The sequence below is a fragment of the Schizosaccharomyces pombe genome (genome assembly GCF_000002945.2).
Source record: "Schizosaccharomyces pombe strain 972h- genome assembly, chromosome: III".
NCBI lineage: Eukaryota > Fungi > Ascomycota > Schizosaccharomycetes > Schizosaccharomycetales > Schizosaccharomycetaceae > Schizosaccharomyces > Schizosaccharomyces pombe.
In genome coordinates this window covers 565,521-591,750 of record NC_003421.2, presented here as the reverse complement: position 1 = coordinate 591,750, position 26,230 = coordinate 565,521, and the positions used below count along the sequence as shown (strand labels likewise).

General features: G+C 37.1%; 10 protein-coding genes, 17 long non-coding RNA genes and 2 other non-coding genes across 29 annotated transcripts; 14 read left to right on the top strand and 15 right to left on the bottom strand.

Annotated features, from left to right (window-relative positions):
• On the top strand, nt 1–1,681 carry get4. Its single transcript, NM_001022875.3, has 7 exons — nt 1–128; nt 176–229; nt 269–429; nt 493–568; nt 684–754; nt 800–1,185; nt 1,294–1,681. Exons 1-7 carry the CDS (start codon nt 97–99, stop codon nt 1,423–1,425), a joined length of 912 nt encoding a protein of 303 aa, NP_587883.1. The 5' UTR covers nt 1–96; the 3' UTR covers nt 1,426–1,681.
• On the bottom strand, nt 207–748 carry SPOM_SPNCRNA.6923. The gene has a single exon (NR_196264.1). It is a non-coding gene; the product is annotated as a non-coding RNA (long non-coding RNA).
• SPOM_SPNCRNA.6922 lies at nt 1,251–1,856 on the bottom strand. The gene has a single exon (NR_196263.1). It is a non-coding gene; the product is annotated as a non-coding RNA (long non-coding RNA).
• On the top strand, nt 1,815–5,940 carry SPOM_SPCC1672.11C (P-type ATPase P5 type). The gene has a single exon (NM_001022874.3). It carries the CDS (start codon nt 1,898–1,900, stop codon nt 5,843–5,845), a length of 3,948 nt encoding a protein of 1,315 aa, NP_587882.1. The 5' UTR covers nt 1,815–1,897; the 3' UTR covers nt 5,846–5,940.
• Nucleotides 1,986–2,315, bottom strand: SPOM_SPNCRNA.6921. The gene has a single exon (NR_196262.1). It is a non-coding gene; the product is annotated as a non-coding RNA (long non-coding RNA).
• Nucleotides 2,887–3,889, bottom strand: SPOM_SPNCRNA.6920. The gene has a single exon (NR_196261.1). It is a non-coding gene; the product is annotated as a non-coding RNA (long non-coding RNA).
• Nucleotides 5,858–7,625, bottom strand: mis16 (histone H4 chaperone, CENP-A recruiting complex CENP-A chaperone Mis16). The gene is made up of 3 exons (NM_001022873.3): nt 7,532–7,625; nt 7,354–7,459; nt 5,858–7,265 (listed from the first exon to the last, which is right to left on the bottom strand). The coding sequence occupies exons 1-3, from the start codon at nt 7,614–7,616 to the stop codon at nt 6,164–6,166; spliced, it is 1,293 nt and encodes a 430-aa protein (NP_587881.1). The 5' UTR covers nt 7,617–7,625; the 3' UTR covers nt 5,858–6,163.
• SPOM_SPNCRNA.6919 lies at nt 6,103–7,281 on the top strand. The gene has a single exon (NR_196260.1). It is a non-coding gene; the product is annotated as a non-coding RNA (long non-coding RNA).
• A 78-nt stretch (nt 7,626–7,703) lies between the features above and the next one.
• Nucleotides 7,704–7,964, top strand: SPOM_SPNCRNA.6918. The gene has a single exon (NR_196259.1). It is a non-coding gene; the product is annotated as a non-coding RNA (long non-coding RNA).
• Nucleotides 7,965–8,145: 181 nt separating this feature from the next.
• Nucleotides 8,146–8,335, bottom strand: sno12. Its single transcript, NR_197139.1, has one exon. It is a non-coding gene; the product is annotated as a box H/ACA small nucleolar RNA 12/snR99 (small nucleolar RNA).
• A 101-nt stretch (nt 8,336–8,436) lies between these two features.
• SPOM_SPNCRNA.6917 lies at nt 8,437–8,661 on the top strand. Its single transcript, NR_196258.1, has one exon. It is a non-coding gene; the product is annotated as a non-coding RNA (long non-coding RNA).
• Nucleotides 8,462–8,715, bottom strand: SPOM_SPNCRNA.467. Its single transcript, NR_150852.1, has one exon. It is a non-coding gene; the product is annotated as a non-coding RNA (long non-coding RNA).
• SPOM_SPNCRNA.6916 lies at nt 8,706–9,017 on the top strand. Its single transcript, NR_196257.1, has one exon. It is a non-coding gene; the product is annotated as a non-coding RNA (long non-coding RNA).
• SPOM_SPCC1672.09 (triglyceride lipase-cholesterol esterase) lies at nt 8,842–11,186 on the bottom strand. Its single transcript, NM_001022872.3, has 4 exons — nt 11,124–11,186; nt 10,629–11,085; nt 10,125–10,512; nt 8,842–10,079 (listed from the first exon to the last, which is right to left on the bottom strand). The coding sequence occupies exons 1-4, from the start codon at nt 11,156–11,158 to the stop codon at nt 9,556–9,558; spliced, it is 1,404 nt and encodes a 467-aa protein (NP_587880.1). The 5' UTR covers nt 11,159–11,186; the 3' UTR covers nt 8,842–9,555.
• Nucleotides 11,187–11,193: 7 nt separating this feature from the next.
• On the top strand, nt 11,194–12,531 carry tfa2 (transcription factor TFIIE subunit Tfa2). Its single transcript, NM_001022871.3, has one exon. The coding sequence runs from the start codon at nt 11,438–11,440 to the stop codon at nt 12,293–12,295; it is 858 nt and encodes a 285-aa protein (NP_587879.1). The 5' UTR covers nt 11,194–11,437; the 3' UTR covers nt 12,296–12,531.
• On the bottom strand, nt 11,291–12,377 carry SPOM_SPNCRNA.6915. The gene has a single exon (NR_196256.1). It is a non-coding gene; the product is annotated as a non-coding RNA (long non-coding RNA).
• A 300-nt stretch (nt 12,532–12,831) lies between the features above and the next one.
• SPOM_SPCTRNAARG.08 lies at nt 12,832–12,904 on the bottom strand. Its single transcript has one exon. It is a non-coding gene; the product is annotated as a tRNA-Arg (tRNA).
• An 84-nt stretch (nt 12,905–12,988) lies between these two features.
• On the top strand, nt 12,989–13,199 carry SPOM_SPNCRNA.6914. The gene has a single exon (NR_196255.1). It is a non-coding gene; the product is annotated as a non-coding RNA (long non-coding RNA).
• Nucleotides 13,200–13,255: 56 nt separating this feature from the next.
• Nucleotides 13,256–16,267, bottom strand: utp21 (U3 snoRNP-associated protein Utp21). Its single transcript, NM_001022870.3, has 2 exons — nt 16,139–16,267; nt 13,256–16,079 (listed from the first exon to the last, which is right to left on the bottom strand). The coding sequence occupies exons 1-2, from the start codon at nt 16,212–16,214 to the stop codon at nt 13,447–13,449; spliced, it is 2,709 nt and encodes a 902-aa protein (NP_587878.1). The 5' UTR covers nt 16,215–16,267; the 3' UTR covers nt 13,256–13,446.
• SPOM_SPNCRNA.6913 lies at nt 15,156–15,507 on the top strand. Its single transcript, NR_196254.1, has one exon. It is a non-coding gene; the product is annotated as a non-coding RNA (long non-coding RNA).
• Nucleotides 15,869–16,343, top strand: SPOM_SPNCRNA.6912. Its single transcript, NR_196253.1, has one exon. It is a non-coding gene; the product is annotated as a non-coding RNA (long non-coding RNA).
• Nucleotides 16,344–16,938: 595 nt separating this feature from the next.
• On the bottom strand, nt 16,939–18,248 carry SPOM_SPNCRNA.1144. The gene has a single exon (NR_149997.1). It is a non-coding gene; the product is annotated as a non-coding RNA (long non-coding RNA).
• Nucleotides 17,179–20,281, top strand: asp1 (inositol hexakisphosphate kinase/inositol pyrophosphate synthase). Its single transcript, NM_001022869.3, has one exon. It carries the CDS (start codon nt 17,279–17,281, stop codon nt 20,039–20,041), a length of 2,763 nt encoding a protein of 920 aa, NP_587877.1. The 5' UTR covers nt 17,179–17,278; the 3' UTR covers nt 20,042–20,281.
• SPOM_SPNCRNA.6911 lies at nt 19,000–19,633 on the bottom strand. Its single transcript, NR_196252.1, has one exon. It is a non-coding gene; the product is annotated as a non-coding RNA (long non-coding RNA).
• On the bottom strand, nt 19,809–21,170 carry SPOM_SPNCRNA.6910. The gene has a single exon (NR_196251.1). It is a non-coding gene; the product is annotated as a non-coding RNA (long non-coding RNA).
• Nucleotides 20,244–21,874, top strand: yrs1 (tyrosine--tRNA (Tyr) ligase Yrs1). Its single transcript, NM_001022868.3, has one exon. It carries the CDS (start codon nt 20,303–20,305, stop codon nt 21,506–21,508), a length of 1,206 nt encoding a protein of 401 aa, NP_587876.1. The 5' UTR covers nt 20,244–20,302; the 3' UTR covers nt 21,509–21,874.
• A 184-nt stretch (nt 21,875–22,058) lies between these two features.
• Nucleotides 22,059–23,289, top strand: cox19 (Cu chaperone). The gene is made up of 3 exons (NM_001022867.3): nt 22,059–22,227; nt 22,662–22,730; nt 22,798–23,289. Exons 1-3 carry the CDS (start codon nt 22,212–22,214, stop codon nt 23,049–23,051), a joined length of 339 nt encoding a protein of 112 aa, NP_587875.2. The 5' UTR covers nt 22,059–22,211; the 3' UTR covers nt 23,052–23,289.
• Nucleotides 23,060–26,203, bottom strand: SPOM_SPNCRNA.1143. Its single transcript, NR_149996.1, has one exon. It is a non-coding gene; the product is annotated as a non-coding RNA (long non-coding RNA).
• gud1 (guanine deaminase) lies at nt 23,881–26,063 on the top strand. Its single transcript, NM_001022866.3, has one exon. It carries the CDS (start codon nt 24,277–24,279, stop codon nt 25,858–25,860), a length of 1,584 nt encoding a protein of 527 aa, NP_587874.1. The 5' UTR covers nt 23,881–24,276; the 3' UTR covers nt 25,861–26,063.
• Nucleotides 26,204–26,230: the final 27 nt, after the last annotated feature.

Below are 26,230 nucleotides of genomic sequence, written 5' to 3'. Positions count from 1 at the left end.
GAGACAACACTTAGTGCGAGAAGCGTTAAATAGCAATTCACGTTTACTCAGTTTTTTTACGCTTATTTTTATTTTTCTTTATAAATAATAAACAATATGGACGCAAAAATCAAGCGAGCCGAAGGAAGGTAATGAATTACGAATATTGATGAAGGTATTATTATTGACAATTTAGATTACGAGAGGATCCCTATGAAGGTCACCAAATGCTTCGCACTCTAGTAAATAGGTAGGTTGTTTGTTATTGATCAATGAATAACCGAGCAAGACAGGTGAAAGCTAAGAAACACGACGATGCAGTTGCATTGCTATATTCGGGCGCTAAAACATTATTTGAAATCGAGCAAACCGGAAGTGCCGCAGACCTAGCGATATACATGCTAGATGTTTATGAAAAAGCTTCATATGCTGCCTCTCTTGACAACAAAGGTATGCTAGTCACATCAGCTAATTTTAACTCTGATTTTTAAACTTCATTATACTAATTCACAGCCCGAGCTTTGACTCTTTTGGGACTTTTTCCTGCCGAAGAAGGTGCAAGGAAGCAATACGTTAAAAGGCTTTTAGAGTAAGTGCCTATTTATCTGTATGGATTATATATGGACGGCGTGAATGATAACGATCGATTCTTCGCCCTTTTATCCTACATACTGTCTTTTTTTTTACTTACTAATGATGAATAGATGGAGCAAATCTGCCGGTCCTCAAGGAGACAAGGACGTTCACTTTGCGGTAGCTACTATGTTTGTAAAATGTACGAACTTTTCGTAATCTGCTTTGCTTTTAACACATAATATAGGGAAAGAACCCGCTAGCGCTGAGAAGCACTTTGTTCTCGGAAATGAAAAGAGCGCCCGCGCATATGGTGAAACAATGTACTATTGGTTTACGTCGGATTCTTCGATCAGTCCTGATACGTTTGCTGGAAGACCTGTTTTAAATTATCTTTTGGCAGAAAACCTAATTTCTGCTTGGAACTCACTAGAGACATTTACCAAGCATTTTACTAAATCGAATGCGCCTGATGTTGAGAACATGAGTTTCGATGGTAAAGATTTTCCTGTTTTTAAAGAGTATCCCCAGATGAATTTCTTACATTTACTTATTTTTACGGCATATCGCAAAGATAAAGAGACATATCTTTCATTGGTACAAAAGTATCCTAAAAAGCAAGATTGGGAAGCTGTACGTTACATTTATAAGAAAAATGTTTCTTTTTTTCATATATATATTTACATATTAGCATTTTTTCTTATTTCTAAAGTGTTTTGCTAACAAATTTTTTTACTACAGGCCTTAGCAAAGATTGAAGAAATCTACTTTGGAATTCGCCCTGTTAGCAATCAACCAAACATTCTAGCCAATCTTATGAGCTCCTTGTTTTCTGGTCCTCCCGCAGCCACAAACCAGTTGGATTTGGAGTAAAAGCAACTGGATGTTATTCAAGTTTACGTGTCGCAGACATTATAATTGATGCATAAAGTTTACGAAATTGATATTAAAGATGATAAATTTGTTTTTCAGTCGTAAAAGAAATATATAAATTCCTAGAAAATGGTTTTCATTGAAGGGACAAGTGAAATAAGTATTCTCGGTAACGCGAGAGACATGTTTACGAGCAGCCTTCTTCTAATTTATAGAAAATACTTCCTTAGCAGATCAATAAAAAAAATTACTTCTATTAAAGCAAATACTTCTTATTGTTCTATTTACTTATGATTGTAAAGTTCTCACCTTTTGTTGTAGCAATCTTCGTAATGTGTGATTCCGTAGCTCAGTATTTTCGAACGCTCTTCATGGGTTACCTATTCACTACCACCATCCTGCAATCTCATAGTAAATTAGTTTTAATCAATAATTTAGGGAGATTGAAGGGGTTTTTAGTGGAGAAATCATTATGGCATCTCCGAAGATGATAAGAAGCAAGAGGTCAACATCCTCAATTGCTTCAAAAAATTCGTTAAATTCGTATTTGGCATCATCATTGATGAGCCATGATAGTATTTTCGATGGCCCTGGGTTAGGAACTAGCATTCCGTCTAGTGTCTCAAGCTTTCATCATCAAACTTTAAGGCCCTCTTCGGATGCCAGCGTAAGCCAATTTAGCATGGACTATCTACAGTCGGAATACAATCTTAATCGGTATAATGATGGGGAGTCTATAGCTGCTAGTAGGGATTACCAGAGTTTGCTTCGTGATAATGGCTCAGGTGTTTATAGTGATGAGGAGGAAATAACAGAAATGATGTTAGAAGAGTTGAATATACATCCGGTCTTACGTAGAGAATCTGTAGGAGAAGCTGCTGGATTGAGTGAAGACGGTTGCTGTCAAATTTTGTACCTTGTGGAAGAAGATTTGGAAGTAGGCATTGCTGGATACAAAACGAACAAAAGCCGTTATCGTTTGTATCAAGCTATTTGCCTACTTACTCTTGGTTTGGCGTACCTAATTTTTCGTTGGCTTCCCAAATATTTCATTCGTTTTGTTGGAACTCGTGAACCCCTTGCTACCGCAGACTGGCTCACCATAGAAACCCAATGGGGTGAACTTTCTAAACTAGACATCCAGATACAACCATATGAAAATTCATTGTCTTCTATATTTGGTGCATCTATACGAGTTGCCGCTCCCGAAGGTACGGAAAATGACCCTTTTATTGAAAATTTTCGTTACGTTAATTACCGCTACATGAAACTAATATTTCATCCCCTACTTGACCGCTTTTTAATCCAGCAGGATTGGAAAGATCCTCGCTGGATTCGTGATACTTCAGTTGTGAAGGAAGGTTTGGAACGTGATGCAATTAACGATCGCCTCTGCATTTTTGGCGAAAATCTTATAGATCTTGAGCTAAAAAGTGTTTCTCAACTTCTCATTGACGAAGTGCTTCATCCATTTTATATCTTTCAAGTTTTCTCGATCATCCTTTGGTCCATGGACTCCTACTATTATTATGCGATTTGTATTTTGATTATTTCAGTCGTTAGCATCCTTGGTAGTCTTATTGAAACCAGGAAAACACTAAGAAGAATGCGTGAAATGTCTCGTTTCACATGTCCTGTTCGCGTCTACAGAGATGGTTTTTGGACAAGTATATCATCTACCGACTTAGTCATTGGGGATGTCTTTGAAATATCCGATCCAGAATTAACTATCTTTCCAGCAGATGCCCTTTTGCTTAGTGGTGACTGCATTGTCAATGAAAGTATGTTGACAGGCGAATCTATTCCAGTTTCCAAAATTCCAGCCACAGACCAAAGTATGAAGGAGCTGTTTTCCTTCTCCAAGAATATCCCTGCGTCGCTTTGCAAGCATTTCTTGTTCTCTGGCACTAAAATTATTCAAGTCCGTAAACCCTTTGTCAATGAGAAAGAAGAAGGTGCTTCATTAGCTATGGTCGTTCGCACCGGTTTTAACACTACTAAAGGTGCTCTCGTTCGTTCGATGATTTTCCCTAAGCCGACCAATTTTAGTTTTTACCGTGATTCCTTTCGTTTCATTACAGCTATGTTTATAATTGCATTGATTGGGTTTGTTTTTAGCTCTATCAATCTATTGACATTAGGTGTTCCAATCGCCACAATTATCATTCGTGCTTTGGATCTTATAACAATTGTAGTTCCTCCTGCTTTACCTGCAACACTTACGATTGGAACGACGTTTGCGATATCTCGTCTCCGAAAGCAGGGCATTTTTTGCATTAGTCCCCAGAGAGTAAACGTCAGTGGTAAATTAGACTTGATTAGTTTCGACAAAACTGGTACCCTTACAGAAGATGGATTAGATATTATGGGAGTTTCGGTGATTGAGGGATCAGAATTGGGAGATTTGAGATCAAATTCTGGCAATCTTTGTTCTAAGGATCTATTGTCAAATGATAGTCCTTCTAACTTATTGTACACGATGGCTACATGTCATATGCTTCGTTACGTTGATGGTGAACTCGTTGGTGACCCTTTAGATATTAAGATGTTTAAATTCACTCATTGGAGCTATTCTGAAGAAAACTTTCTAAACAAGAAAATGTCTTCTGAACAAGCTGAAGACGCTGCGTACGTTAGGACACAGCAATTGATTCCTCCCACCGTTTCTCCTCCTTGGAATAGCCCATCGAACAATTACACTGAAAGTGATTTAGAGTTGGGAATTGTTCGAACATTTGAGTTTGTATCCCAGTTGCGTCGCATGGCTGTAATAGTGAAGCATGGCAAATTTAAAAAAATGGACGCTTATGTCAAAGGTGCACCCGAGATTATGCCTAGCATATGTAAACCTGAATCTTTTCCTGCTAACTATCAAGAGGTTTTGGATTATTATACTCATAACGGCTTCCGAGTGATTGCATGCGCTTCTAAGCAGCTAGAAAATTGTACTTGGGCTAAAGCACAACGAATGAAGCGTGAGCAAGTTGAATGCGATTTGGACTTCTGTGGTTTTATTGTTTTTGAGAATAAATTAAAATCTACAACCGCTACCGTCATTCGAGAGCTTAACGATGCGCGTATTCGGACTGTTATGTGTACTGGTGATAACGTTTTAACTTCGATTTGTGTTGGAAAACGCTGTGGAATGCTTCCCGAGGATGGCTATGTATTTTTACCTCGCTTTGATGAAGAGAGTGAATCTGCGGATGAAGCATCTCGTCAACTAGTTTGGCAGGCCATTGAAAATAACGAAATATTTCTTGATCCTCATACATTGCGTCCGAATGTTGACTTCGCTGATCATGAGCCTGTTTCTATAGAACTTGCTAGACTTAAGGATTTCCATATTGCACTTACTGGTGATGTGTTTCGCTGGTTAGTTGATTATGCTCCTCTAAATGTTTTTCACCATATTTTACTGAAAGCACAGATTTTTGCTCGGATGTCACCATCGGAAAAGAATGAGCTTGTCTCGTGTTTCCAAAATTTGAACTATTGTGTCGGATTTTGTGGAGATGGCGCGAATGATTGTGGTGCTTTGAAAGCAGCCGATGTAGGAATATCTCTTTCTGAAGCAGAAGCGTCAGTTGCTGCTCCATTCACTAGTAAATGGTTTGAGATTACCTGTGTACTTGACGTAATTAAAGATGGGCGAGCTGCTCTAGTCACAAGCTTTAGCTGTTTCCAATATATGGCTTTGTATTCTGCAATTCAATTTATCACTGTCAGTATATTGTACACAACAAATTCAAATCTTGGAGACTTCCAGTTTTTGTTTATTGATCTTGTCATTATTCTTCCCATTGCGGTTTTCATGGGGAGATCTCGACCTTATCATCGTTTGGCCCACAAAAGACCTACCGCTAATTTGGTTTCCAAACGTATTTTATCTCCTCTAATCGGTCAAATCGTCCTTATTTGTATAATTCAATATATAACCTTAAGGATAGTACGGAGAGAGCCCTGGTATATACCACCACCTGCGAATAGCTCAGATACGAATATTACAAATAGCGATGTAACTGCTCTGTTTTTAATTTCTTGCTTCCAATATATTTTTATTGGAGTGGTTTTGAGCATAGGACCTCCTTACAGAGAAAAAGTTTGGAGGAACTATTCATTTACAGCTGTCGTTGTTGTTTTGTTGATCCTGACCGTTAAGTTAATACGACTTCAAAATCATAAAAACTTTTTTATGAAACTTTTCCAACTTACGCCTACGTCCAAAAGTTTCCAGAACTTTTTGATCTTCGCTGGTGTTATTTATTATTTACTCGCAGCCAGCGGTCAAAATTACATTTTCATTTCTATGACCAATTTTATATCTCACCTGAATAATCGTTTACTTAATCGCCGAACGAAAGTTTCGAAGAAACTATACAAACGCCTATTCGCAGACTTGCAAAATGAACAAGTTTGAGATATATTATCCCCCTTTTGTTGTTCAATAGATTTTTTTTGCTGTTATGTATAATATTAATAGTTACTATCCTTTTTACTTTATCATGGTCAAACAAAACATTTAATCTCTGGTGTTATAGAAATGTAGTCTGATTTATAACAGTAGTTTTGATGTATTTACAAGGCGACGAAGATCATTTGTTTTAAATTATACAAAAGCTGAAAAAAAGAGAGCAGTCAATTACCATATGACTCTGTATTGTAAAGAATATTGCAAAAAACAGATGAAGCGTAGAAGGATGGAAAAGTGAGTTTGGGTTTTTTTCTATGGCCAACTTTACTCCAGATCCCTAGGAGAAACCTGAACATGATCACGACCCCAAATGACACGAGAAGGGCTCCATATTTGAAGGATATTATCATCGGCAAGACTTCCAACCACCCAACGCTCGTTTGGACACCAACTAAATTCTGAGATGCGATTTGTGTGGCCTCCATGCATAAATAGTAATTCTGGAGAACCATCCTCGGCATCCTCCGGAGTCTGTTCCTCTCCAATCTTTTCTAAATCCCAAATACAAACACGGCGATCAGTTGAACTGGATGCCAATATAGGTTCATCATGAGGTGACCATTCTAACCCATATACCTCATCTTCGTGTCCTTCCAGGGTATGCAACCGTTGATATGGATTACGGAGGTCCCAAAGAGCTACTGTTTTATCAGCACTGGCTGTTGCTAAAAGATAGTCATTAAAGGGATTAATGGCAACGGCATTTATGGCTTTAGAATGAGCCTGAATAACTTTGGGAGCTTCTTCTTCTGGATTTAACCGAGTATCGTGAATTTGCAAAGTGCAATCATCCGACACCGATGCTAATAATGCCTCATGTTGAGGATGAAATTGAACATCGTTAACAATATCAGTATGACGATGATATTTGGCTATGGGGGAAATGACTTTTGTCTCAGAGGAAGTAAAAGATTGTGTCTGAACATCCCATAAACAGATAACTTGATCCTCTGCTCCTGTTGCTAGATTTCCAGGTAAATTCGGGTTCCAGCAAAGACCAAAACCTTCAGCAGTATGGCCCTTCAAAACTGCTTGAGGAAGTGCTTCACCTGTAGTTAAGGCATCATGACAAGTTGTATCAAAAATATAAGCATTTCCTCCTTCTCCCATGGTAGCGATGATTTCAGGCTTTTGAGGCATGTAACGAGCACGATTGACATCGCCATCGTGAGGGATTTTTTGTGAAATTTCAATCGTATACGAGCCCGTGGCCTGTGCTCTTCGAATCGTAGAAGGAGTAAACTCGGTGGTATCCTCATCAAAGTTTGGTAATTGCACAGAAGCAATCTGTAAATAATTTTGATCATTACCAGATGTGTGAGTGCCAAGAATAAGACGTTGAATAGAGTAATCAGTACCTGGTATTCTTCAAGAATCGAGTTAGAAAACTGATGAGATGGTTTGAAGTAAAGGCCAGTATAATCATAGCCTAACTACTTTGGCAAGCAACGTACGTTTTTTTGTCAGGAAGCCATTGAATTGTCAAAGAAGGCCATTCCAAAGCGTGGGTTATTACCAAGTCATACAGAAAGGGAACATTTTGTTTCCAAAGTTTGTATTCTGAAACGAGTATAATCGTCAGTAATTACGGCATAATAATATATATTAATGAAGAATTCCCTTTAATCATACCTTCTTGTATTGTTTTTTGTAAGTCTATCTCGGCATTGAGTTCATTATTCTCGAGAGGTGCATCCTGGACTACTTCCTCTGACATGTTTTGGGCAACTACACAATGGCCCAAACTAGATTGCCAAGTTAAAAGTTTTGGAGTTATAAGTAATTTACATTATTTAAAGATGCCCAAATAAATCTAGCGCACTCTTAAGTCTGAAATAAAAAAAAAATAAAATAAAATTCATGAACAGCGATATAGAAAACAAGTTTCAATGAGCGAAAACAAATTTGAACATGCCTCTAAAAACCATTACTTGATGCCACGTCTCCATGAAAACAGACATTCATAGTGAGAAGAATTCCTCAAACATCGTCTTTATCATGCTCTAATAATTATAAAACCATTTGGCAAAAACAAATATTATAATCTCAGTATACTTTGATAAACAGATTGTCATTATATTTACACTAAAAATAAAACTATTGAACCCAGCCATCAATGGGATATTTATACTGTTGGCTCTACGAATTGTTTTACAGTACACCGTAAATTTATTAAACAAATCATGTAGTATTGCAAACTTTGGGTACGTATCTAAACTAATCAAATATAAACTTTTTTTAATTAAAAATGTCTGGGAGACAATCCCATCCTTGACCCATGGAAAAAAGTCAACGACCGGGAAAGCCACTCAATTCTTCGCTGAAGACGGAACGGATGCATTTTCTTGGTCCGGAGACTCCAACCATCATACTTGACTTCAGGATTGATTTTACTTTACTTATATAACAAAGTAAGTTAAAACCTACTGATGATGGTGAATCATCAACTGAACAGACCCTATATATAGTAAATTTGTTGTGACGGTTTTTACCTTAGGTTAGGGTATTAGAAACGATGTTCTGGAGACTAAGTAAAATTTCATATGTAAACAATGGCTGAAAAGAGAAACTTGTGAAATGACTATGAGTTTTGGCTGATTTTAATTTATATGATTAGCTAGCTTTAATAGCACGTAGTCAGACTTTTGGGTACTTGTCGTGGAAACTTTAACATGCTAACTTGATAAATTATTCGATAACAGTACAATTCAAATCGTGTCTCTTATTTCTTTTAACCTCATCATAGCAATTTACTGATTTTAATTTAAAATATTTATTAAATATAGTTGTGAATTAAAAAAAAAAAATTCCCAGATGAGTACTTTCTTTCTAATGTTATTTATTTTGATATACTGAGGAATTTGTATACCGCATTGCCTTAAAATGCATGCCAACAGTGGTCTAGCTCGTTATTCGTCTCGACTTTTTTTTGGAATAATGCTTGCGTTTGCTAAGTATTTTGAGGAGGCAATTAATATCAGTATATCAATTATAAGAGAGGAATTTAGTATAATTGGAGTATATTTGCACGTTTTGAGTTGTTGATCGTAATCTTATTACTTCAGATGTTTTCATAGCGACTTCTGGTACCCATTGTATATTTATAATTATTGTAACAGTTTTTAACATTGCATTCTTTTTTTTTCTTGCTAAAGTAAATTCATCAAAATTTAGAGGTATTTCTATGAAAGATCTATCCATATCATGTAAATTTTTGTGTTGCCTACATAATCGAGCATCCAAACCTTGGTTGTCGGATACACCTTAATTAATCGGGGCACAGAAGAAATTGAAAAAAACAATAAGCAAAATAATTAAATTTTATGAACCGCAGTCTTAACAGTCATTATTATTAACCTGCTACTTCAAATGCGGTTTTGTTAATGACAGTAAAAAATACAAACACTTCAAAGTATTCAAAGATGAAATTTTCGGTGTGCATAAGCGTAAATAATCACAAAACTGAGAACAAACAGGTCATCAGTAAAAAAAGGCAAAATTTAGCCTTTAGGAAACTTTTTCTCTCTTTTTTTTGAACAAACGGATAACATCAGGGATTCGATATCTAGCAATAATAAAATAGTAACGTAGAAAACATTAACTAATAATAAATATACAAAAGATGTGTTGAGGCAAAGTCTTTCAATTCAATCAAATTAAATTGGTTTATTCCTAGGAGCGATATGATTTTTTTGGATTTCACGATTTTCTTTATCATTCTCCTCATGCTCTGGTGGATGGTGAATGTCACGAAGCCTTCGTAGTACAGGAGGTATAACATAATCTTTAACTGTGTCTGCCCAAATCATGTCCAAGTGTTCATAGCTATCAACCTTAACATGCTCCACCTCCGCAGGCAAAGCATTCAACATCGCTTGGATATCAACGAGTGAGTCGCTGCCTCCCCAAATAAGATAAATAGGGGTGCGAATATTATTTGTAGGGAATTTGGCAGCTTTGTAATATTTGAGGAAATAGTCATGACCAAGCTGGTCATTATCATACATTCTAAATTCTGCGCTTCTCATGATTTGAAACCAATGCACAAGGCACTTTACACTAGTATATGAATACAAATGGGCGAATGAAACCAAGCGTTGATAGGAAGAAATGTTTTGGCAAGACCAGTTAAATAACTGAGACAAACAGTATGCAAGGACTGCATCAAAAAATTTTGGAGCTGGATAAAAATGTCAGTGAAATTATTAAAAGAAAAAAACCGTACCTAAAAAGCTTTGCCAGAATCCGGCAGACGGCAAAATAGATTTTCGTCCGAAAAGGAAAAATAATATGGAAGGTCTGGCTTTTACAAAGGCATCTACAACTCTGTTATGTAAACCTTTTGGACTAATTGCAGGTGCTAACGCTATCAAAGAGTTGATTTTGTCATTCAACAGGGGATGGATACTCAAAGAAGCAAAAGCTTGAGCAGTGCCCTGAGAAAATCCTATATAAGTGAGCTTTGTTTGCCCAGAAGTTTTTAGAATATAGTCAATGGTATCGGGAATATCGTATTGAGCAAAATCGTCAATGCTAAAGTCCCAAAATTCCTTGTCAGTAGAGTCGAAGCGAAGATGTTGACGACTGTATTTATTTCCTCGATTATTTCCGAGCTTAAGCACAATTAGTAAATAATTTTTAAAAAAGAAAACTCGAACGAAAACCATATTAACTTTACCAGTAACTAATTATTTAAAATATGATAAATTGAACGCAGCAAAATACTTACCCAAACATCGTATCCTTTATTTACGAGATCAAATACTAGGCAATTTCTGGGGTCTACATTACAAACCCAGACTTCCGAATTCATCAAAAGACCGTGATGACAGTAAACGACCGGAAGCTTTTTGGGATGAGGAGAACCAATTCTTCCAGGGGAATCCTTCGATATCCTATGAATACAAAGTATGTAATCATCCTCTGTTCTAACGAGATGGTCCTCAACATAATACCCAGAAATTTTGCACATTTCTCGTATGTCAGCTGCATCGTGAATTGCCTTTGCCCTTTGAAGGCTAACGCTTCTCGACCTTGATCTTTTCTTTGAACGTTTTTTAATCTCATTTCGAACTACTGATCGATAAAACAAGCCTAGCGTATTGTGAATCATGAAGGCCAGGCATGAAAGTAATTTTTCAAAGATTACAAAGAAAAACCCCAAAAATAGGGCCATATACTCTTCCCTTTATTTGTCAGTTAATATATTAAAAGATTTGCATACCATTTTAGACGCTGAATAAACGGTAACTGAATCATTTCGCATATTGCGTGGAATGGAGGTACTAAACCTTGCCCTCTGCCAAACAACTATTTTTGGGGGGACTTTTGAAATTGGTTTAAAAGCAATAGCCTTTTAAATTTATTTTAGTATTTTGCAAACAGAGATAAATATTTTGTTTGTTTTCTATTTTTTTACAAGGTTGTCGGTCTATAAGTTCGATTTTGTTAACAAAGCCTTGGGTCATAATTTTGAACAGAATTTGCCCACCGTTTGATAGTTTCATTTCCGACAAGCTAACAACTACTTTTAAGGCTATGAGTTCACTAAGCGATCAATTATCTTCGTTTAAAAAGAAAGTCGCAAATCAACCTATTTATGCAAAACCTCAACCTCGTCAACCAGCTTCTCCGACTCCAACAGCTTATTTGAATTCAAATGATGGACATTCTTCTGCCGCTTCAAGTCCAGGGTCGTATTCCCTGAAGAAAAAGCGCTCAAAGACGTCTTTGGTTTACTCGCAACCCGCTGATTCTGGTGTTGGAACGCATTATTTATCACAGCTACACTATGCAGTTGAGTATTTAAAAGAGAGAAATGAGCCTAAAACGGCTGAGGAAATTGCTTCTTACCTGTCAACTCCATTGACTCCTATGTTACTCAATCTTTTGAAGAAAAATAATCGCATTTATTATGATGAAAGAAATGAAACGTTTACCTTTAAGCCATTGCATAACATTCGCTCAGGAGCAGGTTTATTAGCATATTTAGATTCACAAAAAACCCACGTTGGTATGAGTATCAAAGAGCTTCGAGACGGATGGCCCAACGTTACTGTTGAACTTGAAGAACTAGAAAAACAGGGAGAAGTGCTTTTATTACGTACAAGGAAGGATGGCGTTCCTAAAATGGTATGGAGAAATGACAAGAGCTGCGATTGTCATGTCGATAAGGAGTTTCAACAAGTTTGGCATGAGATTCCCATTCCACCCACTTTGGATTTAGCTTCTGAACTTGGAAAATACGGTTTAAAGCCCACTAGCGTGGATCCTTCAACCGTAAAGCGTGCTGGTCATAATCAAACGCCTAAACAAAAGAAGCCCAAAACTCGACGTGGAAAGATTACGAATACACACCTTAACATTCTTCGTGATTATAGCTCCATGAAACCTTGAAATCATATTAAGGATCCCATATTTTTTAACTAAAAACTGTGTTGCTTTTGGTATTTAATTTCATCCGGTTACTGTGTTGTTGTCTGGTACTGGATGTGTTTGAAAAAATAGCTATCTATCTTACATTCCTTTTTCCAAGATTTGCATGGACTGGACATATTTCCTCTTTGTTTCTTCTAATCTATTTGCAACTATGGAAGAAAACTCTATTGTTTAATGATGATGATTTTTTACATAAACTGTTAAACCTATATTAGCTGACAATTAGTCGGTATTGTTGACAAGTGCATTTATTGCTCTGTAGTTAATTTGCACTAGTATACAGTGACTAAGTAGACAATTACATTTAGTTTAAACAGAAATTCTTATCTTTCCCTTTTGTGCATTGTCGAAATAGAAAGATCAGTTATGTATTGAAAGGTGTGTTTATGTAGGTGAATGTTTTGTGGAAAGGAAAAAAAACGTATTTCTTCACTCATGCTAATAAATTGATTTCATTAGCATGCATTTTTGTAACGAAAAAATAAATTAATATTAGCTCCCGGCGGGACTCGAACCCGCAATCCCTTGATTAGAAGTCAAATGCCCTAGCCATTAGGCCACGGGAGCTAGTTAGTAGAACGTTATATTATGTATATTTTATATATAAATTTATAATTTATCACCATTTTTATCCTATACTGCTAACTCTAAAAGATGTAGAAATATATGGTAATTCGTAAATATAAGAAAGCAGAGTGCATGACTAAATAGAAGATCGATGTTGGTCACTTCAGTGCTTTCCTTTAAATACGTTTGCATTTTCGAGACAATAAAATTGAAACACCCGAGCATTTTGAGTCTCAGCTTACAACTGTTATAAATTATTAAGAAAGGAATCCAAGGTTTTGCAGAATTTCCATATGTGCTTCATTACTTTCTGCACGCTACAATCTCTATGATTTTTTAACTATATAGTGCCTTCAATTTTTGTCATTTACCATTAAAAGATATTTATTTTTTTACCCAAAAATTACTAATGAAATAAAACCTTTTGAACACAGCCAATGTAAGCAATGACATATCCCCTAAAACTTTAACAATTTCCCATCCTAATTTGCTTTTTTTTCTGCTCCTGTTTTGTACATTTACCACTTTTTTACGCAGATGTATTAAGTACGCATAAAGCTCAAAATACCCGAACAGTAGCCCACCAAATCTAAAAGACGCTGATTTTCTTCTTTATGAACACTTTCCCATGCCTTCAAACTTTCAAAAACAGGTACCGTATCTTCGGGAGTATCATGCATTAGTAATACGTCCTCGTGTGACTTCGTAAAGACGGACATACAAGCTTGGACGAGCTCGAAATCTCTTCTTTTAGAAAGCCTTCGTGTCATAATATTGATAAATAATATAAATTCTTCATAAGGCGGGTATGCATCCAATGACCGAATCTCCAAATCGATCTTTGCTGGCCCGAGGGATTTTAAGTACTCGAAAAACGCATCATCATCGTTTCCATGTAATAAAGTAGAAAACTCGGTGCCGGATACTTTTATGGAGGCAACAGCAGTCGGCTTTGAAATCTCAGTTGCTATAGGCTGCTTGGGCACTGTCGCTTCTGATTGATCCTTTAAGGAAGGCAAGAAAAACGGTGCTTTCTCGGGTACTTTGGGTACTTCCTTGGGAGCATTACGAGCCTTAATTGCTTCTAGATTAATCAAAGTTTGCCATTGAGTGCGTGGGAGTTTGCTAAGAGTTTGCAAGTTGGGATCGAGTTGATCCATCGTCCGATATGATATATCTTCTTCATCTTCAGCATTAGACTCGACATTTAGAGCGGCCTCTACCACAGATATTCCTTTTTCACCAGATACGGAAGGAGCTGAAACTTCAACAACATCATCAAGGCGAAGTGCCTTTGTAGAAACGTGTTTGAACATTGAAAGGTTCGTCCATAAGCTAATTCCCACCTGGTCCACATGCGTTGTTGCCAGATAATCACCAGTTGGTGCAAATGTCAAACTTGTGCATACACTGGGTGTAGAAATTGAATCAATTAAGTGACCAGTGGGTAGATCCCATGTGCGAATTGTTCCATCTAAAGATGCAGTAACAAGCCATCTGCCAGTATCGGAAAAATCAAAGCTGGTGAGACGATTCGAATGACCCCATAATTCACGAACAATCTTCCTTGTTTGTACGTCAACAATGCGAATGCCGAAATCGTCACAAGCGACAGCAACGAGGTCTGATGAATGTTGATAAATCGCATGAGTAATGGAACTTCCAACGTCTAATGAATCTATTAAGTTTCCTTTGTTGAAATCCCAAAATTTTAAAATCCCGTCCAGCGATGCAGTTACAAGAATGCGATTTACATTGTCCAACATAACTGCAGTGACTGGTTTGCCTGATAGAGAGCTTTGTCCAAATGATTTCCTTTTGATACCACTTTGCATGTTATAAACATCTACAACGCCTTTAGAGCTACCAATCAAACCAAAATTACCACAACAACTTACACAAACAGACCGTACTGACGTACCGTCACTAGTTGGTAAAACGTGTTGACCCAATGTTTTAGATTTCCAGTTCCAAGTGCGAGCAGAACTATCATTTTTGTGGGCAGTTAGAACATTATCCCAATATTTTTCACGAGTATTTGAAGAAGATAGGGCAGTTATCTCGGGTAATTTTAATTCTTCCGGGCGAACATTAAGTTTCTTTGCCTTTGAAATAACAGAGCCTTGAGATAGTTCGGTTGATTGTGAGTCTTGGTATAAACTAACTGCTCTTAATGACCGATCAGTTGCAGCCGAAATCAAGAAGTGCACACTTTTCCCATAAAACTTAACAAATGAAGGTGGCTCGTAATGACCATTACGAGAACGTAGGATTCTAGGAGCACCATCCATTGAATCAAAGATCCATTCTTTAAGAGAGTTATCTGGACCAGCAGTTACTAATATGGGCTGCCCGTTAAGAAACTGTATCTTTGGAAGTGACCCAAAATGAGCATTATATGTAACATTTTGAATTCTTCGCTTTGAAAGATCCCAAAAAGAAAGGTCACCAATGGGGTTGGAAGAAGCTAATATTGGTGTCCCATCAGTACGGAATGAACATGAAAGAACTTGGCCATCTTGTTTGAATTCCATGAGTATTGAACCATTTTTAAGATTAAAGATTACAATACGACCACTAATAGTACCAACAGCTAAAACATCGAGGACAGGGGCTTGTGTTAAACTAGTGATTCCATCACCAAAAAATTCCTGAAATTCATGTACACGTTTAGAAACACGCAAATTCCAAATCTGTAATGCTCCATCTGAGAATCCTAGCAGTATTTTGTTCAAATAAGTGCTTGGATGTAGTAAACTAGTGATATCTGCATTGGTATTAGGAAGAAATGTAGTATGAAGCTCAGGAACACTATATTTAGAAGCGTGTTTCCATACATAAACATGACGAGAAGATGTACAAGCAATAATCCACTCACCAAAAGCATCTAAATGAGTGACTGTTCCATGTTCTTGCTCCACATCAATGTCCCATATTATTTTACCACGTTTATATGCAAAAATTTTTGATCCGGCAGCTACAAGCATGAAATCTTTAAAGGATTTTAAACAAGTAATTTCCTTGTCTAATTGCTTGCCAACGAAAAGCAAATTCAACTTTTCGCAGTCATATGTTTGAAATGTGTTTCCCACCGACGTTGTTACCAAAAAATGGGTTCCACGAGCCTCAATGTCGAAAGGTACTGCATTGGAAACGTGACCGATGGATCTAAAGGCTAAAAATACAGTTAGCAATCTGTTCATTCCAAAAGAAAAAGAGAGAATTTTGACTTACGAGCATAGATCCTAGATTTTCTTAGAGGCTTCACCGCATTTTCATAAGTCCTCCGTTTCTTCTCTGCAAATGGCATTTTATCACAGGAAAGAACACAAATAGCACGTAAAATGGCAAAGGATGGCTCTTGTCCTGTAACTTGCAAAAAGCAGTGTTTGTGAAATTCTAGCAACCCTTTACGACCTACAGTAATAATCGTTAATTTACGACAGTGTATTTACTGAAATCGATAAATGTGTTTAACGATATGGTCAATCCGTCATATATCAATTTTCGGTAATTATAAATAAGAATCGTTCTGCTATTGTTCCGTTTATTTAAGTAAACAAATTATTTATTATTAAAAAAAAAAGAGAACTAAACATTGATGTCTAATGTTATTGTAAGATTTAATCGTAAAAACATGTTAGCAAAACTTCTACATTCTCTTCAGAATACCTAAAGAACTCTATTCACATATATCAAAAAGTGGTAAGGTAAATCTATGATTGTTGGAATTCTGGGCTTGTAAATAATGAAATAAATTTCAGTAAATTCTTAAAAAATATTTTTCTTTATGTAAAAGGTGCGAGAACAATATACTCTTGAACCCAGCTAGTAGAAGTAATTTTTTAATGTTTGTTGCTTGTAAAATTTAAACATTCCAGTCCACGTGTTTTCGCACGGACGAAAAGTAAAAACCTATTAAACAAAAATTTTTTCTAATTCTTTTTTAATTTAATATTGATGGATTTTACAAGCTTTTACTAAACTGGAAGAATACGTTTTTGAAAGAAGAATAACAGAAACTGGGCTTGGTTAAAAAAATTTTTATGAAAACCCAAATTAACTAACCCAGTATAATTAGTAAAAAAGTTATTCATAGAAGCATTACTGCGAAACAAATTCAATATTCACTGTCCACTTCATTTAAGCAACAATTTCTTATTTATTTACATTTCGTTAGGTAAACAAATGTTACCTCGCTGAATTGTAAGGTTAACCGTACAAGTAACATTGATCGACTAGGTGTGTACTAACACCGTGTACCTACATCTCTCATAACCAAACAAGTGAGGGAATTGGCCATTGAAAGAATACAAGTGGGAAAAAGGTGTTTTAAGCGTTATTAAATATTTTAACGTAGTTGAATAATAAAGGATGATTCAAAATGCAAGTCATCTTACATCTATCGACACAGAGTCATCTACCAGAACGGCGTCGCCTGTTTCCTCAATCGTTACACCTACTAAACGAAATGTAGTTGGAATCTGTGCCATGGATGCCAAAGCTCGCTCAAAACCATGTCGGAATATTCTGAACAGAATCATCGCAGAAGGTGAGTTTGAAGCCATAGTATTCGGTGACAACATGATTTTGGACGAAGCTGTGGAAAATTGGCCTGCTTGTGATTATTTGATATGTTTCTACTCTAGTGGATTTCCATTGAAGAAAGCTGAAAAGTATGTCGAGTTGCGTAAACCTTTTTGTGTAAACGATGTAGTATTCCAAGAGTTGCTTTGGGATAGACGGCTTGTGTTGAACATCCTTGATGCCATACGTGTTTCCACCCCTCAGCGTTTGATTTGCTCTCGTGATGGAGGTCCTAAAATTAATAAAGTCCTAGAAGAAAAGTTGCGTCGAAAGTTTGGAATAGAAATCACAGAGGTTCCTACCCCAGAAGTAAAAATGTTGGACGAAGATACTCTTTCTGTTGATGGCAAGATAATAAAGAAGCCGTACGTTGAAAAACCAGTCTATGGTGAAGATCACAATATTTATATTTATTTCCCTAAATCCGTTGGTGGGGGAGGTCGCAAATTATTTCGTAAAGTCGCAAATAAGTCTTCAGATTATGATCCAGATCTTTGTGCTCCACGCACTGAAGGATCTTTTATTTACGAGGAATTCATGAATGTCGATAACGCGGAAGACGTAAAGGTTTATACCGTGGGTCCTCATTACAGCCATGCAGAAACCCGCAAATCACCCGTAGTGGACGGAATTGTGAGAAGGAATCCACATGGTAAGGAAATTAGGTTTATCACCAATCTTTCAGAGGAAGAAAAAAATATGGCCTCTAAGATATCAATTGCGTTTGAGCAACCTGTTTGTGGATTTGATCTTCTTCGTGTCTCAGGTCAGTCGTATGTGATTGATGTGAATGGATGGTCCTTCGTCAAGGATAACAACGATTATTATGATAATGCTGCTCGAATTTTGAAACAAATGTTTCATGTTGCCGAACGTCATAGACGGAATCGTGTACCTTCAGTCCAAGAAGTTTTAAATCCTCCGCCTAGAGAAAGTGAGGCATGGAGACTTAAAAGTTTGGTCGGAGTCCTGCGTCACGCGGATCGTACACCTAAACAAAAGTTTAAGTTTTCATTTACATCTGATCCATTTGTAAAATTATTGCAAGGTCATACCGAGGAAGTTATTTTAAGAAACGAACAACTCAATTCTGTTTTGGCAGCTACCAACCTTGCTACAGAACTCAAATGCGAAGATATCAACAAGTTAAAACAGTTACGCTTAGCTTTGGAAACGAAGAAAGACTTACCGGGGACAAAAGTGCAACTTAAACCGGCTTATTCCCCAGAGGGAAAGCTTTTGAAACTGCAGCTAATTATCAAATGGGGTGGTGAATTTACTCATTCCGCGAGATACCAATCTAAGGATTTAGGAGAGCAGTTTCATAAGGACCTGTATATTATGAATCGTGATTGCCTGAAAGATGTCGAAATATACACATCTTCTGAAAGACGTGTCTCTGCTTCTGCTGAAATTTTTGCAATGGCCTTTTTGGAGCAAGAAACTATTCCTAGCGACTTACTCAAAGTTCGCAAAGATCTGTTAGATGATTCTAATGCTGCCAAGGATACTATGGATAAGGTTAAGAAACACTTGAAATCATTATTAAGAGTTGGAGATACGGCTAGAAAGGAGTTTACTTGGCCAGAAAACATGCCCAAGCCTTGTGAAGTAATGCAACAAGTTGTTCAACTCATGAAATATCATCGCGCAGTAATGAGAGAGAATTTTATTATTTTGGGACCTGAGGTTGAGCAAGTTCAATCGCGTTGGTGTTGTAATGAAAATCCTGCGCTCTTTAGGGAAAGGTGGGAGAAGTTGTTTAGCGAATTTTGTGACTCTGAGAAAGCAGACCCATCCAAGGTTTCTGAACTATACGATACATTGAAGTATGATGCTCTTCACAATCGGCAATTTTTGGAACGCATATTTACTCCCTATCAGTATCTCAAATTGCCTCAGAGTCCAAGCTTGATTGCCAAAGAGCCTCCCCAAAGAACCGATAGCAATGGCAATCTTGTTGGGATGACCGGTGCAAATACTAATCACACTGAAAGGCCGTTGGAAAAGTTGTATGAGCTATACGATTTAGCAAAAGTATTATTTGATTTTGTTTCTCCTCAAGAATATGGTATAGAACCGAAAGAAAAGTTAGAAATTGGTTTATTAACAAGTGTACCGTTGCTTCGTCAAATCATACATGACATTAAAGAGGCACGAGATTCTGATCATGCTTCAACAAGAATGTACTTTACTAAAGAGTCTCATATCTATACCTTGCTTAATTGTATACTTGAATCAGGACTACCTATGAAATTACCTAGAAATCAAATTCCCGAATTAGATTATCTCACTCAAATATGCTTTGAGTTATTCGAGAGGACTAATCCTTCAGGAAATAAGGAATTTTCTGTTCGTATCACACTCTCACCAGGTTGTTATGCCCAATGTCCATTGGATATGAATCTTGATGCTAAACACTGTATTAGCGTTTCACCTCGCAGGTCGCTTACAAGACATTTAGACCTTCAGCAGTTTATAACGAAAACCGAGGACCTCTGCAACTCAGTTCATCTTCCCAAAAGGTTTATTCCTGTTAACATTAATTAACCGCTTTTACCCTTTTTACGAATGTTTTGATAACATAAACATTTTTTAAACGATATTTTATTAGTAATTGCACATAATTAAACCAAATTATTTATTAAACCTTGGTTAATAATTTTGTCTGAATAATTTGTTGTTCGGGTTGCAGTCACGGTGCCGCGGCAATTCCGAACGTTGATCGCAGTCCATGATTGCAATCGAAAACATCGTTAACCAACATCACCAATTTTTGTGAGTTCCATTTAACGTTGGATATCAAGCAAGATGTCGCTTACTCCGGATGAAAAATATGAGTTGATTACTCGTAATCTTCAAGAGGTGCTTGGCGCCAAAATGATTCGCGAAATTTTGAATGAACGCGATATCAGCTTGTACTGGGGCAGTGCACCTACTGGCCGTCCTCATTGTGGTTATTTTGTGCCAATGATGAAGTTGGCTGATTTTTTAAAGGCCGGTGTACATGTTACTGTTCTTTTAGCCGATGTCCATGCTTTTTTGGATAACATGAAGGCGCCGATGGAACTCGTTCAACACCGTGTTCGTTATTATGAAATTATTGTCAAATCTATTCTAAAATCGTTGAATATTCCCATTGAGAAGCTTCGTTTTGTCATTGGCTCCAGCTATCAGCTGAAGGAGGATTATACCCTTGATAACTTTCGACTTGCTGCATCTACGACAGAGCACACTGCTCGTCGTGCCGGTGCAGAAGTTGTCAAGCAGGTCGCTAGTCCTCTATTGTCAAGCTTGATCTATCCAGGTATGCAAGCTCTTGATGAACAATACCTTGGTGTTGATGTTCAATTCGGTGGTGTTGACCAACGTAAAATTTTCGTTATGGCTGAAGAGGTGTTACCAGTTTTGGGATACAAGAAGCGTGGCCATTTAATGAACCCTATGGTGCCCAGTCTTGCTGGTGGTAAAATGTCTTCCTCTGCCGCTGCCAACGCCAAAATTGATATCTTAGATGATCCCAAAACTGTAAACAAGAAAATCCGTTCAGCTTTTTGCGAGCCTGGTGTTGTGGAGGAAAATGGTTGTTTGGCTTTCTTGAAATACGTCAGTTTCCCTGCAATGGAACTTCGTGGCGAAACTGAATTTGTCATTGATCGTCCAGAGCAATTTGGTGGAAGAATGGTTTTCAAAACTTATGAAGAGGTTGAAAAGGCATACAAGGACCTGACTCTTTCACCCCAAGATTTGAAGCTTGGTCTTGAGTCATCTGTCAATACTTTGTTGGCTGGTGTCCAAGAGCAGTTGAAGCAATATCCTGACTTGGATAGTATTTTGAAGGCTGCCTATCCTGATCCCAAGGATTTGAAGAAGGCCATGAAACAGAAAAAACAAGATAAAAAGAATGCAAAGAAGGCTGGAACTACTAATGCTTCAATTGCTGCTGAATCCGGTGCTGCCCCAGCAACGGAAAGTCAGACTGCTGAGTCATTCAAAAAATTGAATCTGGATGATTAAACATACTTTTCAAAAGCTTGCTAATGTGAGTCCTGACGTTAGACGATCGTTTTTGATAGCTCCTTTGGTTGTTGAAGAAGTGTTTTATATTTCTGGATATATATTTCATCGTTTGTATACTTCTATCTTTTTCTTTTTACAAAATAAAACCATTGATTTTTGGCTTTCAGTTGTCTCGATTTCCTATGTCTGTAACTTAATATTCATGTATATGTAGATGATAATCGATACTATAGACTTTGATACACTTTGCTCGGGAGATATAGGTGATGAAATATGGTACTTTCAGGTATTCATGGTTATGAAAGGATGCATCATTTAATTATTGTGTTCAAATTCAACTTTCGTATTGAAATTAACTTTGGTTATTGATAATTTTACCATAGCGTAAATTTAGCTTTGCCTTTCAAGTCTATAATTTTACTGTATTTTGTTCGTATTATGAAGTGAGAATACCAAATCCACCAGACTACTTCAATTAGGAAGTACTCAGTCGAAAAATCAACTTTATGTGGTTGTAAACAGTTGAACTTGTGTGCGACGTAGCTTTACATCTTCATCCACCGCCTTAGGTTCGAAGTAAACGACTCATATCCATTGTTCTAACTCATACGTTTCTTAAACTTGGATAAAGATAATTTCATTAACTTGAATAATTTTTTGCATTGAAATAATAAGCATTGACCAGTCTAACGTTTCAAAAATGTCATTCGGAGCAGGTAAGTAATTGTTCGTTCAAAGATGTTTCAGCATTTGAAATCGTTTGGGAAAACAAGTCCTTTTTGCTTCTAAACAAAACGTACTTGCAAAATCACATAAAATCGAATGTTATGAAAAGAACAGTTTCATTGAATAGAATCTATCCATCTATGTTTGCTTATGATTGGCATGCAACTTTTTACTCAGAGCTACTACTGATATAAGAAACTATTTTTAATTCCGTTAATTAAATGGCACAATCTTAAAGAATGAGGAGCTTTGAGTTGTTGAATGCTTGCATTGGTGGAATTGATTTTCTAATTCTTTTTATTCTGCATTTGATGAGTGTCATTTTTCAACTGACAAAGTTAAAGACTTCCCATTCCATATTTCTTAATCCTATATGATATATTGAGCTTTTAAAAAGTTATATGTTAACAATGAATTTCGATAGCTGGTGGATCTCTACCCATGACAACTCGTGAACCTCCGGAACGAGGAAGTTTTCCTTTAGATCATTTTGGTATGTGATGGTCAAAGTATTTTTTTCTGGTAGTTATTTACCTTTTTTACTAATACTTGTCGTGCAGGAGAATGCACTCATGTCATGAAACAGTACTTGGAGTGCATAAAAGTGAAACGAGAGAATCAGGAGGAATGTCGTTTGCTTGCAAAGAAATATCTGCAATGTCGAATGGACACTGGTTTGTTTGGGAAAGATGATATGAAGAATTTAGGTTTTCATGGCGACGAAAATGCAACATCTACTTCTTTAAGCAGCAGCAATGATGGTAATAATAACTCGAATTCCTCTTCTTCTGATAATAAGACAGGAGGTGAGTGATCCTCTACATAAAATTATAAAAAAAAAAAAAAAAAAAAAAAGGAAAAGCAAGTCGTTAAGAATCACTGCTTGAATACTATTTCAACTATGAATAGTCGATCACTTACCAACATCAGAAGGATATTTATTTACTGTTAATTTAACTTGGTAATGACTGTTCTGCATACTCATTAATAAAAGTGTATTGTATTGGAATAAGCAATAATGATATTTATAAATGAATCATTTTTATGGCTGACGCTTAACAGGAAGCGGCTGGTATTTAGTTGATTGGTTTATAATTTTATAATTTTTTTTATACAATCCATAATTTTCTTGTATTTGAAATGATTGCTTTCCTTTAACTCATTGCCTTTTTCACATTGTATCCTTTAACATAGTTTTTAAATGAAGGAGGAATAATCAGATGAAGTGATATAAACCTTTATGATTCCTCAATCAAAAGAAAGAAAAAAAGGGATATTTTAATTCGTCAATGATAAGCTTACTCGTATGTAGAATATTTTTGTATATCTATACTTCTCTTTTCACCTATATTTTAACGTCGATCTTTTGTTTTCGCTAATTTTAAGGTTAAATACAACCGAATCTATTTTTTTTGGCCCCCCTAAACTTACTGATAAATTGATGTTACTTTTCTAAACCGCCCATTATCGGGGGCCTTGAGGTTGCTCTTCAGATATATCGGCTCAAGTGCTATCAGTGCCTTTTGCTTCACCGTTTTTTGATAACTTTTTGCCGAATCATTTCACATGGGCTCAGGGTGTAGGAAATTGTGTTGCTACACCACTTCTTCTATATAAACACCACAATCCAGTTTTTACCATCTACCTTTTGCCTCAACATCGAAAAGGAGAAGAATCAAACAAAAGTGTTTAAATCCACCTTTGAACGCAATTTTTCTTTTGTAAATTATCTGTTTGCTTCGCGATAACCCAAAAACACTGAATTCGGTGAATTTGATATCGAAATATTCTTCGAGTATATCAAATTAAATAGTTAAAAAAAAGAAAAGGAAAATTCTCATAAGAAAATAGAGGTTTATAATTTGTCTCTTGTTCTCTCTTGAGTTTGTCTCAATTCGTTCTTTTTTTTTTATCGTTTATCGCATCAGTGTTGCGTTAATCTCTATAATTATATAAATAAATTTATTTTTTATCTCCTGTTAATTATTCTTTTAAATTTTGTTGCTGTCTCTCTTGACATTTTGTTTTTGAAAAAAAAGATGGATGGTCATACATGCGATGTATTTGTTGGAAAACTCATTCACACACCTTCCCTTGGCGAGTTGGAAATCACCGATGCTACTGTCGGGGTGTACAATGGAAAAATAGTATTTCTTGAAAAATCTATGACTCCAAAAACGTTGGAGGAGGCCAAGAGCCATCATCTTTTAAAAGAGGCAACTATCCACAAATTGAAGCCCTTACAATTTATGTTCCCTGGACTCATAGATACGCACATTCATGCGCCTCAGTATCCAAACAGTGGAATAGGAATTGATGTGCCATTGTTGCAATGGTTAGAAAAGTACACATTTCCGTTGGAATCCTCGCTTGCCGACTTGGAAGAGGCTCGTCAGGTTTACAAACGGGTGGTGGAACGAACGTTATCGAATGGTACAACGTTTGCTAGCTATTTTTCTACTTTACACACGCCTACATCGGCTCTATTAGCTGAAATTTGCTATTCTTATGGACAGCGGGCGTATATTGGAAAATGCAACATGAATAATTTGTCACCTGATCACTACTGCGAAAAGTCCGCAGAGTCTTCCCTTGAGGCTACGCGTCAATTGATTTCGTATATGAGCATTCTCGATCCGAAACGGGAAATGGTCACTCCAATTATCACGCCTCGGTTTGCGCCCTCTTGTACCGAAGACTTGTTGAGTGGATGTGGAGAACTAGCTGAGAAGCATAATCTACCCATCCAAACGCATATTTCAGAAAACACATCCGAGATTGAGTTGGTAAAAGAACTGTTTCCGGAAAGAAAATCGTATGCAGACGTCTACGACTATTATAAATTGTTGACACCACAAACGATTTTAGCACACGCCATCCATTTGGAGGACGAGGAGATTGAATTACTGACGAAGCGTAGCAGCGGTATTTCGCATTGTCCCACCAGTAACTCTATTTTAGCTAGTGGACTGGCGAATGTGAGAAAGTTACTCGATTCCGGAATCAATGTGGGATTGGGTACGGATGTATCTGGTGGGTATGCGCCCAGCATCCTTATAGCCCTTCGACATGCGGCGATGACTTCTCGTTCTTTATCGTACGTATTGGGCGATCCAAAGGTGATGCTAGACCTGTCCGAGCTTCTTTACCTGGCCACTCAAGGAGGTGCAGAGGTAGTATCTCGGGGTGACCAAGTTGGCAGTTTTGCCGTTGGTAAGTATTGGGATGCATTGATTGTGGATTTGTCTGCAGAGACACACTCTTGCGTTGACATCTTTGAACGGGATACGTGGCCGGTTATGCTGAGTAAATGGGTGTTTACGAGTGACGATCGAAACTTGGCGCAAGTATGGGTAAACGGTCGTTTGGTGAGTGGATTTGAAATGAAGGCCAACCTCAAGAATAGCACGCCGCTAACGAATGGTGTAACGAGTTCTGGTCATCAAGTGTTCAAGGAGCTTACTCAAGCACATCTTTTGCCGAGAACGCAATGTGTCGATACACCACCGTCGTGTTGCGGAGGACATTGTTGCAAGGAAGAGTCATGTCGTACAGAAAACTGCAAAGGTGCATACCCGGCAAACGCAACGGTGACGGTAGAGGAGGATAGTGGGATGTCTTGAGCTTGGAGAAATCTGAGTGATGAGAAGGCAGATGGATTGTATGTGTGTGTGAAGAGCACGCATTGTGTTGGAGCACGTTTGTTAGAGTACGCTTTGCGTTAGAAGCATGTCTTGTGTTGGAAGCACGCTTTGTTGTATTTTTGGTTCATGATCGTTTAACGAAATAAGATAGAAATATTAAATGTGCAAGCAGCAGAAAGATTGTAATGTTAAAGTGGAAAAGAGCCAAGTAGAGATATTGTAGAGGATACGATGTGTTTGATAGGGCGGAATTTTGTATATACTGTTTTTTCAGGTAGAATACAGGGAAAATGCTGAAGCGACGTTTGCAGTGTTGAAGAGATGACAAATACAAGACCTTTACAAAATG